The sequence below is a fragment of the Sapajus apella genome, unplaced genomic scaffold (genome assembly GCF_009761245.1).
Source record: "Sapajus apella isolate SASKATOON/1434 unplaced genomic scaffold, GSC_monkey_1.0 scaffold19, whole genome shotgun sequence".
NCBI classification, from domain to species: domain Eukaryota; kingdom Metazoa; phylum Chordata; class Mammalia; order Primates; family Cebidae; genus Sapajus; species Sapajus apella.
In genome coordinates, this window is record NW_022436959.1 from 8,199,963 (window position 1) to 8,220,047 (window position 20,085).

The 20,085-nt window shown below is 44.3% G+C and overlaps 1 protein-coding gene across 3 annotated transcripts in view; it reads left to right on the forward strand.

The window, feature by feature from the left end:
- The window catches only part of CPVL (carboxypeptidase vitellogenic like), a 156,477-nt gene that overhangs the window by 31,169 nt on the left and 105,223 nt on the right, over positions 1–20,085 (forward strand). For all 3 annotated transcript variants that reach the window (XM_032286672.1, XM_032286671.1, XM_032286673.1), the window contains one exon: positions 6,867–6,985. In XM_032286672.1, the coding sequence (XP_032142563.1) occupies positions 6,867–6,985 (119 nt within the window). The remainder of the gene's footprint in view (positions 1–6,866; positions 6,986–20,085) is intronic.

Here is a 20,085-nt window from a genome sequence, read left to right on the forward strand (position 1 = left end):
ACAGGAGCCCCAAGGTTGCCCCTTGTCACAGGTGGGAAGGCAGAGGTGGTGCCTGTGAAGCTGGCAGGTTGGCAGATTTGATGGGAATGAAGAATAACTCTGGAAATTTTAGACAAATGATCATTTTAAAGATCAAAAGTAAATCTAAATACTACATAAAGAAATTTAAAATAAAGCAGATTTTCTTCATTGGAAGTACTCATAGCCAACAGGATGTCATTGTTTTTTGGTTTGCACTGTACATGAAGACATACCCATTTTTAAGGGTATATGTCAATGCTGTTCATATGCCTTTTTTTGAAATACACATTGGCTTCAAATTTGACCATCTCTTTTCTTAGGAAAGATGAAAAACTTCAATAATGTAGTTAGCGTGTTTTAAAAAGGACTGATTTTTACCTCGCATAGAGAAGTCATGGGAAGACAGCTGTCACACCGTATCAGCTGTTACCACCAAGATGCTTGTGAAGAGGCTAAGTATTGATAAACCCTCCAAAGTGGATCACATGCACGTATTTCAGCTTCCTTAACATGGATTCTGATGGCTTAGGTTTATGTTCATTAATAGTAAATCAAAACAAGCCATTTGATTTAGGGATGAAATGGGTTAAGTAATTGTTATAACTGAATTCTACCAATCCACATATGAGGAAATTGAGCCTGAAATACTTCACCGGAGTTGCCCAATAGGACGTATGCATTAGAGTTGGGTAGCAGAGATGGGCTTAGGACCCAAATCTTCTTTCTGCTCTGGGATTTGCCTGCTATAATTTAGGTCTGTTTGTTTCAGAAGCTTCTAAGGTGCTCTTCTAAAGTGACCAGATGCATAAGCAGAAAACAGTTAAGGAATTAGGCAGTGCATACTGAAGTACTAAAGTATTACCTTTGAAGTAAGTGCACTGCAGATTGGGAGAAGGACTATCCCTGCTGGTTGGCATAATCTAGGGAGAAAATACTAGCGCTGTAGTAGCTGCAGTAAAAATAAGTAGCTAACATCTAGTCATTATATCCCTAGTACCTAGCATAGTACCTGTACATAATAGGTACGTATGAATATGTCTGGGGTTTAAATTTGGGTACCAACCCTGTCTCAGGCATTGTACTTTACATCCATTTGCTCATTTAATTCTCAGAGCAACCCTAAGAAAGAGTGAATAAGCGTTGTTCCCATTTTATAAACGAGAACACCGAGGCCTGGAGAAATGAAGTATCTTGCTTAGGACCATAAAATTAGTAAGTAGCAGAGCTGGAATTAAAACCTACACTGGCCAACCCCAGGGCCCATGGCATGAACCGCTATGTTATATGACCAGCTCTGGACTTGAGAGTATTGGGTAAGATTTACGTAAACAGCAAAAGGTCTGTGCATACCGAATGAGGGAAACAGCTTAAACAAAGGCATGAAGTGAAAGTGACCATGGTGTATCTGTATCATACATCTGGTGGAACCAAGTAAAAAGAACACCGAGAAGTCTATTTGAGAGACTGTTGACATCACTCCTGTTCTTGTTTTTCTTGCCTGTGAGCATTCCTCAGTTACGGGTATTAGCAGCAGCCGAGAAAGATTCCAAGGGAGGTAGTTTTGTCTTCCACCCTCCTATGTCAAGATTGGTAGAACTTCATGTGATGATTGACAACATTTAAAATACTAAATCTGTGTGTAATATCACTTTCTAAAGTTATGTTACACAGCCAAATTCTTTGAACAGAATTTTAAGTGGCTGATTCAAAATCTGGTACATCTGGGTATTCAAATGTAGCCCTGACAACATAATTAAGGATAATTTTATTCATCCGCTTTGCTGAAAGTTCAGGAAGCACTGGACAGATGGTCAGCTCACTCCCCTAAATCCCTTTTGTTGATCGAGTCTGTCAAAACCCTAGGAATGTGAGTCTTATTATTGCAATGGAACATTTTCGAGATAAACAGTAGCTCACAAAAAGACAAGGGACATTTTTATTTTTTAAATCCCCAATTAGCTGTCTTAGTTTTATGTAATTGTAATTGCATGTTTACTTTCTCTGAAGCTAAAATAAATCTTTACTCTGTGAAACAAAATGAATGTAGGAGGCACATTTTAGCTTGTTTATAAACACTGCGTGTTCACACGTTAAAGACTATTTTACTAGTAGGTCATAATTTATTGTTACTTATGATCTGGTAATGTCTGTCCACACGTGATAATTTGAGTGTTTGTGAATCTGACATGCATGCTGATTAGCTGGTTCAAGCCCTTTCTTGGTTACACTCCAATATTTTTGAAAGCGTTAATATCACAAACACTGGTAGCAGTAAAAACAAAGGAGGAAGTAAACTCACTTCAAAGAAAGGCTTTTCCTTTTTAAAAGTATTCTAAACAAGGATATTGTGAGTCATGGTGCCAGAAACATAGAAACTCCTACATCTTGGGAGTTTGTTTTCCACATTCAACTAATAGAAGGATGCACAGACATATGCAAATATAAAAAGTCATTTTAGTTGATGAAATTTTTAATTATTTTACTGGAATTTAGTGGAAATTTAAAATTTGAAACAAGGCAAAACATTTTTTATAGGCTAGAGAAAAGTTCTAAATTTAAGATCTCTCTTTTTTTTTTTTTTTTTGAGACTGAGCTTTACTCTTGTAGCCCAGGCTGGGGCTAGAGTGCAGTGGCACAATCCCGGCTCACCACAATCCCCACCTCCTGGGTTCAAGTGATTCTCCTACCTCAGCCTCCCAAGTAGCTGGGATTATAGGCATGAGCCACTACGCCAGGCTAATTTTGTGTTTTTAGTAGAGATGAGGTTTCTCCATGTGGGTCAGGCTGGTCTCGAACTTCCAAACTCAGGTCATCCTCCTGCCTTGGCCTCCTAAAGTGCTAGGATTACAGGCATGAGTCGCTGCAACTGGCCAAGATCTCTTAACAAGGTCTGCCTTAGTAGGTTTTTGCAGAAATAAGCTAATCCTAGTGCATTCTCAGCAGTGCTTTTTCATTTAGTTCATTCATTCATTAACATTCGTTCATTAAAAAGTATTTATTGACCAGGATGGTCTCGATCTCTTGACCTCGTGATCCACCCGCCTCCCCGTCTCTACTAAAAATACAAAAAAAAATTAGCTGGGCATGGTGGTGCGTGCCTGTAATCCCAGCTACTCAGGAGGCTGAGGCAGGAGAATTGCCTGAACCCAGGAGGCGGAGGTTGCGGTGAGCCAAGATGGCGCCATTGCACTCCAGCCTGGGTAACATGAGTGAAACTCTGTCTCCCATGACGAGCATCACACAGGGCCCGCCACCTGTTGTATGTCTTGAGTTTGTAAATCAGCATGCGGAGTCCCAAAGTATGCAAAGTTAAATAAGACAAATTCCCTGCTTCCCAGCCTCCTGACTGAGCAAGGAAGATCTGAAATACTCAAGTGCAAGGTAGCAGAGAAGCTACTTTGGCATCCTCAAGAAGGGAGGGATGAGTGATCTGAATCATCTGAGAGCAGGTCGCAGGCCCTGTGTGATGCTCGTCTTGGGAGAGATAGATTAATTCAATCAACCTCTTCTCCATTTCATTCCCTCCAGCTCCTTTCTATTATATAGTTTCTTTTTCTCATTATGCTTTGACTTTTCTCATTTTTCTATCTTCTTTTTTAAATCCTCTTCTTCCCATTTACCTCTCTGAAGTCCGTATCTCACTCATTTCTAATCCAGTTTTTAAAACCTGTACTCTTTGGTGGTGGGTGTTTGTTTGATTTTTGCAAAGATGAATAGTGTGCGACCTCTGGTTGTGGGACCCCAACCCACGGAGGCAGGCACCCAGTAGACACGAGGCAGGACGCATGGTGACCGGTACCGACTTTATTGGGATCTCCGGGCGACTCAAGCGGGAAGGGAGGAATCGCGCGCACTTTCCTTGTTCGGTCGGTTTTATAGGGGCAGAGGGCCTGGGGCGGTGGGAGAGCAGTGGCGGCGGGTGATGATTGGTTAGTCCCGGTTGCCGGGCGGGGAGTTTGCCGAATGGGAAGTTGAGTGGGCAGGAGGTTGATAGGGCATATGGTGATTGGTCAGGATTTGGGCAGGAGGTTTGCTGGGCGGGAGCTAAAGAGGCAGGTGATGATTGGTTAGGTGGTTGCTAGGCGGAAGGGGCTGGAGTTCCTTCAGTCGGGGGCATTGTGCCGAGTCACGTAAGGAAGTTAAGCTCCTTCCATGTGGCTGGGGGGTGGGGCCAGAGAGGCCTTCTACCAGACAAATAGTTTTGCTAAAAATACTTCTAAACTGTTGTAAAGGCTGCCCACCCCTGGGGAGTAGGGGGGTGATCTTTCTGTGGGCTAATTAAGAGCAGAAGTGAAGAAAAGGAAAAGAAAAAAAGACATGGTGGGAAGAGTGGGAGGGAGGAGTGGCAAACACCACGTGATCCAAACACCTCCCTTTTCTTTCTCACAAGATCATCTTCTCTTTTTCTTTGCCTTTTTTCTGATGGAGGGAGGGGATAGACCTCACTGGGAACAGAATGGGAAGACCTACAGAGGTTGCATTAAGCAACATTCCCTGGGAGAACTGGGCTGAGCCAGAAAAAGAAAATCCTTCTGGATGTCACTTGCAGTGGCCCAGGGCTAATGTTAACTTTCCCTTCCAATTGACGGAACCCTTATTTTATGGGCAGTGCTAAGCTAAGGGTTCAGATGCATTTTTATTGTTGCTTGATCCTCACAGAAAGCGCAGGGTAGAGGAATCAGTATTTATATTTTGCATAAAAGGAAAGAGGCTCAGAGAGATGGAGCAGCTTGCTGGGGAGTCCTAATCTAGTTAGGATTCCAAACCCAGGTCTGTTGGGCTAGGAAACCCATGCTCTCATATTGTGCTAGCCTAACAGGATCCTCAAGGACCACCTATGGAGACCTTTCTTTTGTCCCCACGACCTCTGCTCAGAGATGTTCCCTGTTCCCAGTGAGTAGGTGCATTTCACAGACAGCAACACTAGCTCTGCTCCCTACCTGCCAGCTTCTTTTTATAGGTTTTACATGTGGGGGCTCTTTTAATCCAGGGGGCCCATAGGCAGCCCATCTTCCATAGAGGAGACGCTGAAGTATAGGGAGGTTAAATGCTTGTCCAGAGGGTAACTAGCTGGTCGATAGGAGTGCTAGGATCAGCAAAGTACTAAAAAGAAAAGGAACTGTGTAGTCTAGATGAGAGGCTTCCCTTTTGAGAGGCATGCTTATATGTGTGTGTATGTATATGTGTGTGTACATATAGATATATATAGATATAGATATATATAGATGTGTCTATGTGTATATATATTGTGTGTGTGTGTGTGTGTGTGTGTTTATGTGTGTGTGTGTGTGTGTGTGTGTATTTGGAGACAGGGTCTCACTGTGTCATCCAGACTGGAGTGCAGTGGTGTGATCATGGCTCACTGCAGCCTTGGCCTCCTGGGGTCAAGCCATCCTCCCACCTCAGCCTCCCAAGTAGCTGGGACTGCAAGCACTGCCACCATGCTCGACTAAGAGGCATACCTGTTTTAAAAGAGAAACTAGTGGTCCCAAAGCAGCAGTGTGCTGGTAGAAGTTTAACCAGCCCTTGTAGTCAGAACCCTGAGTTGTAGCCTCTATTCCCTTGCATGTGAATAGTGTCACGTTGGCCTATTTTATCCTAACAATGTTGTCCCTGAATGCTGAGCTGGGCAGAGGTGCTAACAATTAGCCCTCCAGCACCTAAGGGTCCACCTACCACCTAAGGCGTCTTTAGTTGATGGCATGTGAGGAGTCAAGTTTCCTGACCTACGAACCAGTCTCCAACTTAATATGGCTCAGACTCACATCACTTTTGAGTGATTAGTTCCTACTGCGGACACATTCTTTGTCACCACTAAAGGATTGTTGTTCGTCCAGACTTTCCCTTTTACTTCCCCACCATGTTCTGCTGTTTTCTGTTCCTTTGTCACTCCCTCCCTGACCACTACTTCCCTTCCCACTCCCTGCCACCTGCACCTGCTGACTCGCTCTAGTTAAGAGCCCTGGGGAAGGAACAGACTCTGCAGCCTGACTGCTGGGTTTAATCCCAGCTCTCCTCTGCTGGCTGTGTGACCTCAGGCAAATCACTTAATCTCTCTGTGCTTCAACTTTCTCATCTGTAAAGTGGGAATGAGAATTACGCTTCCCACATCATGTAAAGCCCTGGTATCGTGGCCTTGCAAACGTCAGCCCCTTGTGGCCTTCCTTACTTCTGGGCATCCTCAGCCATCTGAGCTTCCCAAATTACCCCTTCCCTGTGCCTGTCGCAATGCTACCATAAGAAAGCCAGGACCCCTGCCCTCTATAGCTGACCCTCGTCCTGTTTGGCTCCCCCGAGTAGCCATGAGGTCACCCCAGGTCCCCACTGTCCATAGCCACCCACACTCCCATATGCCTCACATGTCCACTCCCCTTAGTAGATGTGACAGGCTTTTTGCCTTCCTGAAAACAAGAACATGAAGGACACTGGCCACTTCAGAGCCAAGAGCTGTTCCACCACATTGCTTCTCTTGCACCCCACTGTTTCGGATCAGGTTACTTTATCCTGCTCCTTTCCATGTGGCCCAAGGTGAACACCTTGGTTTATGCAAGGTGTGATGACAGGAAATTTGCTTTTCTTCTTTTAAAAACCTTATTACAGCTTGTACAATATATTTGGGCACTCCTTCTCAAAGGCTTTAAACTTTCACATGTCCTTGGCTCAATAGTGAATGTGGACTATGGGGGATTGGTCAGGGGCAGGCTGGAATTTGCCTCAGGAACTACCTTTCATATCAATTCCTTTTAGTCAATCTAATCACTCCCTTTTACCCAGACTGAGATCGATGGCTCATGTGGCTTTTTTTCTGTAATCCTTGGGTAATTTTTTTTTTTTTTCCCCGCTAGGAAAAGAATTGAGTTTCGTCAGTCCTTTCCCAGGATGGAACATGAACAGTTACGCCGGTTTCCTCACGGTGAATAAGACTTACAACAGCAATCTCTTCATCTGGTTCTTCCCGGCTCAGGTAGGCGCCCAACAGAAAGAACACCAGTGTTCAAGAGCTGGCTTGCCTCTTGAGGGTAGAAATGTTAGCCTAACAACTTACAGGTCTTAAAATAACTCATAGATTTTTTTTTTTTTTCTAAAAGTAAGCAAATCTGCGTGGTGTTCCTATTTAAAGGCAGAAAATAAATGTTTTCTGTGGGGGTGGGAAGTGTCCAACTTCTAAATTGCTTGCAGCCTTATTTGGAGTGTCAAAATTATCACCTTCTTCCCGTCACAGTCTTCTTCCTATCTTTCTGTTGTATTTTTGTTTTAAAAATACTTAGGGCAGCAATGGGTGGTGGGGAGCCCAAGGAGGATAAGTAGGGAGATTCCTGAAGTTAACAGGTAATGCTTGGCTGAGTGTGTTTATATCTGGTCAGCCATGGCCTTATATGGTGACCTTGTCTGTGGACTCCTTCATGCACTCAGTACCCACTTACTGAGCGTATTCTGGGCCGTGGGGTCACAGAGGAGACGGAACTGAGCTCAGACTCTATGGACGTTTAGAGGAGGAGTGGGAGGATTGCTGATCTAGGAAGGCTTCTGGCGGGAAAGGCCATCCCTTTTTCAAATCTCTATAGATGTAGCTGGGTATGTTCTACTTCACCAATCCTATGTAATTTACTTCTAGAGCATGTCATTCTTCTGTATGAACAAGACAATTTTAGCTTAGGGGTGTTGTTGTGGGATTCGTAGAAGTGCTGAGATGCATAAACAAATCTTACTCCACTGCAGAGTAATCTTCTGTTTTCATCTTCCAAATTGGATTTGTTTTAGAGGCAGGGAAAGCAAAGAAAAAGCTATCCCTATGGAGGGTGTTATTTACATTTGCATGTGATTTGCATATAGCTGGGTTGCATGTATAGTAACTGAGTAAATGGCTTAATCCAGGGTAGTTTTCAAGTTACATTGTTTCTCTTGGTACTATTGAGTTACATTTTCTTGACTTTACTGCTTTCCCAACTACATGGCCTCTGACATAGTTCACCCCAAAGCAGCTTGTGGTGGGGTGCATTCAAGTTGGGGCATGTAAGAAAGGGTGAAGAATTGTGCATCCTTTGTGGTTGGGCACACAGTAGCTGCCGTCTTCTCTGGAAGGCTTTCTTGGCCCCTAGCGAGGGCTTCTTATTTCTTCGTCAGTGTTTCTGTTGAGTGAGGCAAGCAAGGTGCCTAGAGAGTACCATGTAAGGGGACACACCCTCAGGGTCATACAAGGGCAAGATCAGCACTGGAGCCTGACCCCCTGCAGTCTCTTGTTGGTGCCTCCCATGAGTGAAGCCCAACTGGAAGCTGGGGGGAGTTGGGTGGTCTAGCCCATAGAGGTATGCCTCTCAGGGCACAGAGTGGGGTGTAGGAGGGTGGATAATGGACCTTCAGTCTCTTAAACGTTATGCCTTTGAGAAACATTCTGTGTGTGTGCATTTTTTAAATTACATCTATCGATGCCGTTGAATGCAGTCATTAATCTGCAGTAACCTCTTTGTTATTGTCTCTTGCTGCTATAACAAATTGCCACAAACTTAGTGTCTTAAAACAACACACATTTTATTTCATAATTATGTAGGTCTGACATGGTCTCCCTGGGCTGAAATGCAGGACCAGTAGCTCTGTGGTCCTTGTAGAGGCTCAAAGGGAGAATCTCTTTTCTTGCCTCTTGCAGTGTCTGGAGGCTGCTCACATTCCTTGGCTCATGGTCCCTTCCCCCAACTTCAAAGCCTGCAATGGCAGCCCCACTCCTCCTCACTTCACATAATCTCCGTGGTCATGTTGCCTTCTCTGACTCTTGTCTTTAGCCTCTGTCTTCTAAAAGGACTCTTGTGATGATGACATTTGACCCACCTGGATAGTCCAGGATAATCTCCCATTTTAAGGCCAGTTGATTTGCAACTTTAATTTTATCTGCAACCTGAATTCTCTTTTGCCCTATAACCTAACGTATTCTAGGGATTAAGACACAAACATCTTTAGGGAGTTACTATTCTGCACAAAATGGATACTTGAAAATTTGCCTAGATTACTGAGTCTCAGTATGTTCTCTCCCAGTGATTCTCACATGTTATTGTATACAAGAATCCTCTGACTTCCCCTGGGGATTCTGACTTGTAAATTGGCAGAGGCCAGCAGGTTGCAGAATTACCGGGTGAACCAGGCTCTGTGAAACCATCACTCCAGCCTACTGGCCATTACCCTCTGCCTGAAGCTCCTGGCTGGAAAGTGACCAACATGCCTTTTACCAGAAAGAAATGCCTAGAGCAGCCAAACCCAGACCGAGGCGGTGTGACTCCCATGTTAAGGGTCGAAATGCGGGGAGTCAAGAGACCAGCGCAGCCTGTGGAGCCTGGCTTCACTAATCCAGCTCGCAGATTCTCTAAGACCTGTTAGGACTACTTCCCCATCTTCCTTCCACTCTCCTACTCCCCCACATGAGCCAGAGAACCCCAATTCCTTATTTTCCCTTCTGCTTTCTTTTTTTTTTTTTTTTTTGAGACGGAGTTTCCCTCTTGTTACCCAGGCTGGAGTGCAATGGCGCGATCTCGGCTCACCGCAACCTCCGCCTCCTGGGTTCAGGCAATTCCCCTGCCTCAGCCTCCTGAGTAGCTGGGACTACAGGCATGCGCCACCATGCCCAGCTAATTTTTGTATTTTTAGTAGAGACGGGGTTTCATCATGTTGACCAGGATGGTCTCGATCTCTTGACCTCATGATCCACCCGCCTCGGCCTCCCAAAGTGCTGGGATTACAGGCTTGAGCCACCGCGCCCGGCCTCCCTTCTGCTTTCTTACTTGCTTATGACACCAGTCAATTCCTCATTGCCTTCTGAATGTTGAGTCTTTTTTGGTAATGATTTTAAAAAACAGGAACTAAGGCCGAGAGAAGAGTTCAGATGGAAACAAAGCAAAAACCCAGTTGTTCCCTTTCTCAGATTGCCTCTGGGCAGGTAAACAGCTCTGTCTAGAACGTAGGTGGTGTTTTGGCCTCGTATACCTGTTGAGGGAAAGAGGTTTAGTTTGCACACTCTGCTGGTTGCCAGACTGAGGACTGAAAACCCTCTTCATTAAACAATAACTGGACTGTTGGTTTTTGCTCCTTTCCCCTTAATTAAATGAACGCCTAGCTGTGCATCCCCTGACCAGGTTATGTTCTTTTGAGTCCAGTACTGTAGCCATAAACACATCATACGATGAACCCAGAAGACAACAGAAAAGAAGGTCTTTAAGTACATGGTGTTCTAGTGAAAGTGATCGATGAAGCTTTGGGAGAAGAGGGGCCGAGATGAAAAAACGGTACCCACAGATAGGTACCACCACGTGGCAGCCAAGATAGATTTGTCCAATACCTCTTCCCAGGAAGCTCACAGGGAGAGCCAGATATCGGAGGCTTCTGGCTATAAATTATGGAATCATACCAGTTTGGGTGAAGGAGATAAAGCCTGTGTGACAAGGAGAAGGAATAGTCACTGAAATGGGGGAGTCCTTTTCATTTGGCAGAGAGATTAGTTTATTGTCTGTCATAGGGAAGCAGCTGATGTTGTCACCAGGAGAGAAATGACCTCTTTAAAAAACTGAAGGTAGAGAAAATAAGAGGTGCAGGAAGGATGCCACACTTGTCCTACGCTCTGAGTATTTTTTGGGAGGATGCTGTTTTCAAATTAGTTTTGTTTTCCTGTTACTTTTATGAGATTGCCCTGTTATTGTATACATACACATCAGTGCAGAATGAATTCCAGAACTTGAAATTGGTGTGCAGTGGGAATTACAATCTCCTGGAGAAAAGAGTAGGCATTTTGCGTGGGATAAAAAGTGTAAGGAAACGAGCAGAAATGTAGCGGTTAGAATAGCTGCTGGTGATTGAATACTGACTGTGCTAGGCACTGCGCATTTTCTTATCCAGTCCTTACCTGAACCCCATGAGGAAGGAATTGTCATCCTCATTTTATAGATGAAGAGATTAAATCATCAGCTCCAAGTTACTCAACTAGAAGTTGGCGGAACTGGAATAGAAAATTAGGCCTCTGATGTGGAAATCCTTGATCTTGGCCTTCATGTGTTAGAGCCAGAGGAAGCGAGTCATGGAAGGCACTGGACTAAAAGTACTGTAGCTAAAAGTACAGGCTCTTGAGTAAGTCAGGCTTGGATAGAAATCTTGGCTTCAGTACTTACGCTAAAGGTGACCTTCGGCACATTTCTTAGTGTCTCTGAGCACTGCTTTCCTCATTTTAAAATGGGGATCGAATACCTACGTGGCAATGGTTTTGAGACAGAAGAGGTAATAGGGGAAAGCATTAGCATAGTACCTAAAACAGTAACTATAGTTTCTACTGTCATTATTTCATTATGAGTACCATTATTATGGTTATTATTACTTTTTAAACTATTAACACAAATGTTGAGAACAAAACCAGTCACAATTTGAGAGGTTAAAGGTGACAGCAAATAGAGGGAAATTATAAATTAGAAGGGCCTGAACCCCAGGCATCAATCAAGGTGAATTAATTGCTACCAGGTCAGGAAATTACTAACTGAAATTGGGATTTTTCCCCACATTAAAGAAGATAAAAAGGACATAGAGATTATTACTGTTTAAAGTCAGCATTCTTCTTATTGGAAAAAAAAATCTAGTATTGGACTTTCTGTTACAGAAGTAGAAACAGATAATTCATTGGATACATTTAGTCAAAACCTGCAGTTAAGTTACCTCAAATGTCATGGAGCCAAAACCTGGGGCATTTGTAGTCAGGCCTAGGTCCCTTTACAAAGGACCCCACCTTAATCTCAGGCCAAAAGGAAAGACCTAGATGCCTGTATTTGAGAATTTGTTGTCTGAAGATGTCAGAATCACATTGATGAGGCCCATAAGGTGCTGGGATGAGGAGGGCTCCCTTTCAGGCTCCTGCAGGCTGGGCCCTCCTGAATCAGACACAAGAATGATCAGATAGCACAATATACTCGAATCAGCAGTCAGTTGGAGAGGAAATGAACTGCTCTAATGCTCCTGGTCCAAAACATTCTCTGGCATGTCCCAAAGGTGCCTGGAAGGCAACAGCCCAGCCCATCCTGGGGCTGAAGGTATGTAATCAGGCCCCACCATAACTCAGCATGGTGCCATGTACACTCCCTGACCTACACATCTGAACTTCTCCAGTAACACAGTTCATGTGGGAGAGGACAGGGATTCCCAAATGTGCGACTGCTCATCAGAAATACCTGGGGAGCTTTGGAAATAGGATCGATCCCCCAGCTTACTGCCTAGCTGGACCCAGCAGAGACTGATTCTTCAGATCTGGAGAGGGTCTAGGGATCAGTGTTTCTAATGGGCTCCACAGTGGTCCTGGTGTAGCAAGTCAATGGGCTGGAATTTGAGGAAAAAAGACCTAGACGTTGGGATACAGGGATTCTAATTCCAGGTCTGCAATTGTATGCTGTATAACTTGGGAGACAGCATTCGCATTTTCTGGGCCTCAGTTCTGTCATACAGAAATAAAGATGTTAAAACTCATGGATTGCTCAGGCTCCATCCCAGCATTACCTTCCATGCTTCCGTAGTTAAGTGTAAAAACATCCAAGACCTCCAGATCAGGATGTGGATTGAATGAAGGAGCCCTTGAATCTGTGGTAGCTAGCCTTCAGGCTAGTCCCCAGGGCTCTTCACCTCCTGGTATACATGCCCTCAGGCAGTCCCCTCCCATACTGAATCAAAGCTGGCTTTGTGACCGACATGCTAACAAAAATGATGGTGTTGGACTTCCAAGGCTACATTATAAAGGGCAATGTTACTTGCACCTTGGTCTCTTGAATCCCTCAGTCTGAGGAAAGGATGCCATGTTGGGAGGACACTCAAGCAGCCACCTGGCCATGCCCCTGTGGAGAGGAAGCGAGACCTCCACCCTCTAGTGGGCACCAACCTTGGAAGAGGTTCATCTAGCTCCAGTGAAGCCTTCTGATGACTGTAGCTCTGACTGATAACTTGACTACAATTTCATGAGAGACCCTGAGTCATAACTTCCCAGCCAGACCTCAAATTTCTGACCTACAGGAATCCTGAGACATCAAAAATTAAGTTTTGGAGAGATGTTATGCCGTATTAGATAACTAATACAGCTTCGTGTCTTGTACTTTTTGGCTGTGGCGGTGATACCTTGTGACAGCTAACCTGGGGAAGGATGAGAACATAAGGAGTGGGGATTACTATGCCAGCTACTTTTAATTTTCATTTTTTTGCCTTCAGCTCCAATTCTACCCGCTTCCCTGCTCCGCCATAATAGAGCTCTCAGCATTTGTCCTATGCAGTAAGCACAATATTAAGCTTTGCCAGTAGAGGGTGCTGGAGAGACATTGCAGGAGGAATTTGGCTTCGCTCTCTGTTCTATGTTCTGCCTTTGCTTTTTCTTGGCCCCACTGCCTGGTCTGTCAGCAACGTGTTGCAGAGGGGACATCCAGTGGCACTGCGCCTTAGCTGTACACCCAGACCACCAAGACTCCCAGCAAGATGATATCCCTGGCTCTGTCCAGGTGACCATCTGGCTGTGGCCCCCCCAGTAGGTAGGAACACCATACACCCCAGACCTTGCCGGCAAGCAGGCTCCCTAAAGCCCTGCCCTCTCTGCAGCCCTGTCACTAGCCTTGGCCATTTGCGCCCCAGAGGGTTGTCCCCTTGGCCCTCCCCCCATGTACTCCAGGCTGTGCGCCACCGTTCAGGCAAGCAGGCTCCCAACCTCCTGAGTCTCTCTGTGTCCACTTGCCAGCCACAGCCCACCCATCCCTACTTACCCAAGGATGGTTGGCCAGCTTTGGGCCAGGGAACCCAGTGAACCTCACAGCTCCTCAGAGGGCTGCGACCATACCTTCTCCAACGAGGTCTGGACAGGGGCCTTGGGAAGAGTCCCTTCTCCACTTATGGGCTTGTCCATCCGTGAGCACTCCTAGCCCAGGGTATGCTCTGGCATTCTTATATATGTATGTTTAGTCCCCTGTTATAACAAATGCTTCTAGATATTAACATTTCCGTGTTCCTTAGTGGACACAGGGAGCCTACCCAGCACGCTGGTCTTTGGCCAGTGCTGACGATGTGGCCTGGGGGAGAGCAGGCGCCTCTAGTATTTCATCTTCACTTTTTCCCAGGGGTGTCTGAGAAACCCATGGCTGGCTGTGGCCAGAGTAAACACTGGAACTTGTAACAGAATTAAAGGTGAATGTTTCCAGGTAAAAAAAATAAAAAATTAAAATGACTGATTTCTGACTTCTGATTGAGGCTCAACTGATACAGCTACCATTCTAAATCTTTCCCCAGCTCTGAGACACTACGGGCTGGACATGTGGTCTGGCCTAAGGAATGCATGATAGAAAGGCCTCGAGAGCCAGGGCAGCCAGTCTTTCTGTCTCAGCTCTATTCTGTCTGAGACCACAGGATCCCTCATCTCTGCTTCATTATTCTCCATTGGCAGATCAACATGCCTTGCTTCTCCAGGCACTTGGCCAAGTATGGCCAACCTTTTGTTTCCAAGGTTACCTGTCCCTCTGCCACAGTCTGGATCACATCTTCTTCCTTGGTCCAATCCGCTAAAACTGCAGATGTTGGGTATTAGCTATGATATAAATATGGCTAGCAGACTAGCCATGGATGAATGGAGACTGAGTTCTTAGAGAAGGGGACATGGGCTGGACGGATTACTGAAAATATGTCTCAAAGTATATCTAGCACAGGTGGACACAAATCTATCAGTAATGCAACAAAGATTTGGACATCACAGATAATTGTCTACTTCAAATTGAGGCTGTTTATCTTCTCTTTGCTACGTACTTAATGGCATCAGGGATCTGGAAGAATAGAGGGTATTAGACACAAAACAAGAAAGTAGCTAAAGGTGGTAAGTTAGAGATTACCACCCATAAGTACATTTGACCACTCTACCCCGCAGAAACTTTTGTGTTCCTGATTTCCTTTGAGGAAATGAAATTAACATGGAGACGTAAGTAACTTTTCCATCAGGAAAAGAAAGCAAGGTGTCTTCTCCATGCTTCCTCCTCACCGCCCACTTCCCTATTCTTTATTAAGTACAACTTTCCGGCAGGAGGCAAAAACAAAACAGCCATAACTATCTCATGAAGGAATAAGCCAGGTAGAAAGGTTAGGAAGAAGAAAGTTAGGATTCTAATGGGTTGTAAGCTGGTTCAAATCAATGATACAAACCAAAGCTTGATGAGAGTCAAGGGAGCTTGGGAGTGCTGCAGGGGGGTCTGGAAACAAAAATGATTTTGAGGCCAGGCACGGTGGCTCATGCCTGTAATCCCAGCACTTAGGGAGGCTGATGTGGGTAGCTCACCTAAGGTCAGGAGTTTGAGACCAGCTTGGCCAACACAGTGAAACTTGGTGTTTACTAAAAATACAAAAATTAGCTGGGGGTGGTCATGGGTCCCTGTAATCCAGCTACTTCAGAGGCTGAGGCAGGAGAATTGCTTGCACCGGGAAGGTGGAGACCACAGTGAGACAAGTTGTGCCATTGCACTCCAGCCTGGGTGACAGAGCAGGATTCCATCTAAAACAGATTTTGGAAAAATTGATTCTCTGTATGATGGTGCTGTGGCAACAATCATGATAAAGGAAGGTGAGTGGTCAACACCAACCACTTGAAAGAAAACTCCTTTGAAATACACAAATGTTGATAGCAACTTGTGTATGTGCTGAGTGTGTAGAATGACAATGTTGCGGACCTATTTAACAATTCTAGTCACAAAATTAATGGCTTTAAATAAAAAGCTCTGCCTTGATGAACATCATTAGTGTAGCCGCTGAAGTATTAGCTGAACTGGGATCTGCATGGCAAAAAGGGAGTCCATTTAAGCATACTTGTGGGAATTTAAAGACATTTACTTGAGGTACTAATGACTTCAATTAAGGTAGAACACATTACTTAAACCAAGCAAATGATCAGCCTCTGCATATAGAAGTGTGAAGAGGGCCTTAATTAATTTACTAATTGCACTTTTCATCTTAAGCAGTGCCATTGATTTGGATGTGTTAGTGGTTCAGTTGCTTTTTTCTCTAACCAAGTATGGCATTCCTTGTTGGAGATGGGAGGAAAGGGGTGGCTATGGGTATGAAGCCAGTCCTGAGATGGGCAGATGCCTGTCTACTTTAAGTGACTTTCTGGTCCAAAATGTTGCCCTAACACTTGTTGAGGTACCTAAAATTTCATAGAGTCACTCCAATAAAGTTGTCTTATAAAATACAATCATGTTACTTAAAAGTACTGAAATTGGTAGGTTTTTAGCACCCCCCCATCCAATATTTTAACTTAGTGTTTCAGTGATATGCATATGGTCTGAGCAGAAGGTTATCTATCTATTCTCTCTCTCTCTCTGATGCAAAGAAGGGCCTGAGGGATATGGTCTGATGGAGGGTAAGGGTGGAAAGGACGACTCAGGGCAAAGATGCTGCTGCCCAGGGAGGGTGTATCCATCTAGGGAACGGCAGGGCAGACAGGATTTAGTACTAGTTTTGTTTCAATGAGTTTCACGGTTTCACTTTCTTTGACAATCTGTTAAGACATGGAGTAGAGGTTTCAACATCATTGTGAATTAGCAATGGAATTTGCTAATGTGAGAAACTGTAAAATTGTCCTTGGTAGAGATTCTGGCAGAATAGATAACCTCTGTCTACTTCTGGGACATTCCTTCTGGAAGAAACCGAGGAGAGAGTGTCCAAATTCACGGATTGGCCACCAGGAGGCGCCAGAAGACCCGAAAGGGCTTCTGAGGCAAAGGCGTAGTTGCTTCTTGCTCTCCAATGGGAGCTGTGGGGCCCACCCTCTTTTGTTGCTAGGGAGACTTCTTACTTAAGTATTTACGATTTCTTTGTTCTTTCTTTAATATTTAGAACTTTTTTTGTCCCTTCCCTTTTAATCATCAGTTCTTGCTGCAGGACTTTGATGTATAAGTCATTAGCAGAGGTTTTATTTTCTCTTAATTAAATATGTAACAAGAGGGGATTATTCATTTTTTTAGATCTCAGCTCAAACGTTAATCCATGACCGGAAGCCTTCTTTAAGTACTTAATCTAGTGTCTCTCCGTTTCTGTTTCATATCGCTCAGTTAGTTAGTTACTTGTTTATTGTCTTCCCACACCAGCAGAAAAATCATCAGAGCTGATACTTAAATAGATGTGCCAGGCACTGTTCTAAGTGCTGTGCGTAGGTCCACTCTAAAACTGCATGGAAACCTTAGGAGATAGACACGCATAGTATTCGTATATTCAAGAAGAGGATGCTGAAACACAGCAGAGTTAAGTAATTTGCCCAAGGTCACACAGCTATAAAATAGCGTAGCTGGAATGCAAACCTGGGCACGCTGGCTCCAGAATCCATGCTTATAACTAAAAAGTGTTCTGCCTGTTCATAGGTAGGAGTTGGTCTGCATCCACAGCCTTAGACAGTGCCCTGTAAGTAGTTGGCGTTATGTGTTAAATGAATTAATACACTGTGGTAAATTCATAGGGTGTCATACTATTCAGAAAAATGATGGTATGTACTGGTATGAAGAGATCTTCACATATTAAGTGAATACAGCATATATAGAGTATAGCTTGGTTTTATTTTTGGAAATCTGTGTAGGTATATTGCATATGTAATAGCTACGATACGTATATATGTGTGGAGGGGGGACCATGGAGAAAAATTTGGAAGAGTAAACATAAGTGTCTCCATGATCATCTCTAGGAAGTAGAATTTGTGGGGTAAGAGGGACTTTTAAAAATACCTTCACTTAAAAAAAAAATCCTTTAGTTAAGAATAAGTACCATTCTTATAATGGAAAAAGTTTTAAGAAAAAATTCAAAGCTTTTGAAAAACTAAATGCATTAATTATCTTGCTTCATACACTCTTGAATTAAAACGTCAATATGATAAATGTTTTTAAAGTCCTGAATTTTGTAAAGCTGTAGCTGAATTAGTCATTTCTTCATTCGGTCTTAAGTATTGCAGTGTGGTTTTGTTCAGGAAGTCTTTTATTCTCTCCAAATTTGAGGGTAGGGCAAGGGCTGCATTCTCGTAATTGAGAGCTAACTGTATCACCCTAAGGATTGTCACACAATAACCTCATGCCATTATTATGGCCATAATTAATATTGTACCGCATATCATGGCATTTGATGCTATATTATTATTACAAAAGTCTGCATGCTGTGACACAACTGACTGTTGGGTTTTTGGCATTGAACATGTACGTACACCTTTATTTTCCAGGTATGACTTTTACATTTCATTCCAGATAAGGGTGATGTTAGTTCACAGGTTGATTAGCCCATCAAAGTAGAAAAATGTATGCATGGGCTTTTCTTTAAAAACAGGCTTCTTCAAGGGCTGTTGAACTTCACTCACCTCCTCCAGGAAAGTAAATCCAGAGCAAGGTCAGCTGAGGTTGGAGGTGTGTACACAGATCTTGTTATTGAAGCATTCCAAGAATGCAGTGTCCTGTGCTTCAAAGTTGCATAATAAAGATGTTTGACACTGAGGTGTTTGACTTGACTTTGTCGTGTGGCCTCTCAGGGTCAGGCTATTTTTCTGAGAGTCCAGAGGTCTGCTTGATTGTGTCAGGTCACCGGAAGGGACATGGAAGGCCAAGGGAGGATAGGGGAGGACAGGCTGGAAACCAGAGGCCTAGGATACTCGGGGCAAACTCTCCATCCACCTTAAGACCCTCAGCCCTGCCTACACATTTGAACCACCTGGGAGCTTTTGAGAAAGACTGATGAGGCCTCCTCCCCAAGGACCAATGGAATTGGAATCTCTGGGATTTGGGCCTAGACAGTAGTATCAAAATACTATCCAAAAGAGTAGAGCTCTCCAAAATAGTTTAATGAGCACACTATGGCGTCTAGGAGCTCACGTGTAGTTTAGGAAGGAAGTGGGGCTGGATGTCCACTGGAATCGGTGGACTCGCAACATCTCACGTTCCCTGGAGGCTGGGAAGAGCGGGGAATACCTTCCACCCAGATTCCATTGTTTTTCCATCTCTCACACGTGCAATGTGCTCCTACTGCTGAGCGAATCCAAGTGGAAGGCGGTGCTGGTGAGTGGATCTGAAAGGAGGTAAAAATCTTATTTAAACAAAACACATACAATTAGATTGAATGCAATCTATCTGTAAATGACAGAATAGGAAAGTGGGCTCTGTGGTAGTTTTTCCTTACCCCTGTAGCCCACAACTTCCCTGAGCAGTTTTTCACTAGTTACTCCTTCTGCCTCAAGTGTCCGTGAGCAAGTCAACAGAATGAGGGTTTTGTTTTGTAAGTCAAAGCAGAGGCTGGGCACAGTGGCTCATGCCTGCAATCCCAGTACTTTAGGACACATAGGTGGTTGGATCCCCTGAGGTTGGGAGTTTGAGACCAGCCTGGCCAATATGGTGAAACCCCCATCTCTACTCAAAATACAAAAATGAGCTGGGCATGGTGGTAGGTGCCCATAATCCCAACTACTCAGGAGGCTGAGGCAAGAGAATCACTTGAACCTGGGAGGCAGAGGTTGCAGTGAGCTGAGATCATGCCACTGCACTTCAGCTCAGCTTTATGCAAAGGAATACATTTAATCCTCCCAGCAAGCATGCAGTGTAGCCACTGTTATTGATCCCGTTTTTATAGGTGGGGAAACAGGTCCAGAGAGCTTAGGCACCTTGCCCAAAGTTACACTCTGGTAGGTAGTAAAGACTAGATTTGAATCCAAACAGTTTGGGGCAAGAGCTTCCATGCTTATTCGTTATATAATACTGCACTGACCCCTGGGGCTTCAGGCCTGCTCGTCAGAGGTCTCAGTCGGACTCTGGGCTTGTACCATTTTTGTTTCCTTAGTCATAATCATCATTTATATTTATTGTGCTTTTATCATACATGAGGCATTGTTCCGAGGACTTTAATTACGTCACTTAATTTCTTTTTCTTTTTTTCTTTTTTTTTTGGAGATGGAGTTTAGCCCTTGCTGCTCAGGCTGGAGTGCAATGGTGCGATCTCAGCTTACCATGACCTCTGCCTCCCGGGTTCAAGTGATTTTCCTGCCTCAGCCTCCCAAGTAACTAGGATTACAGGCATGAGCCA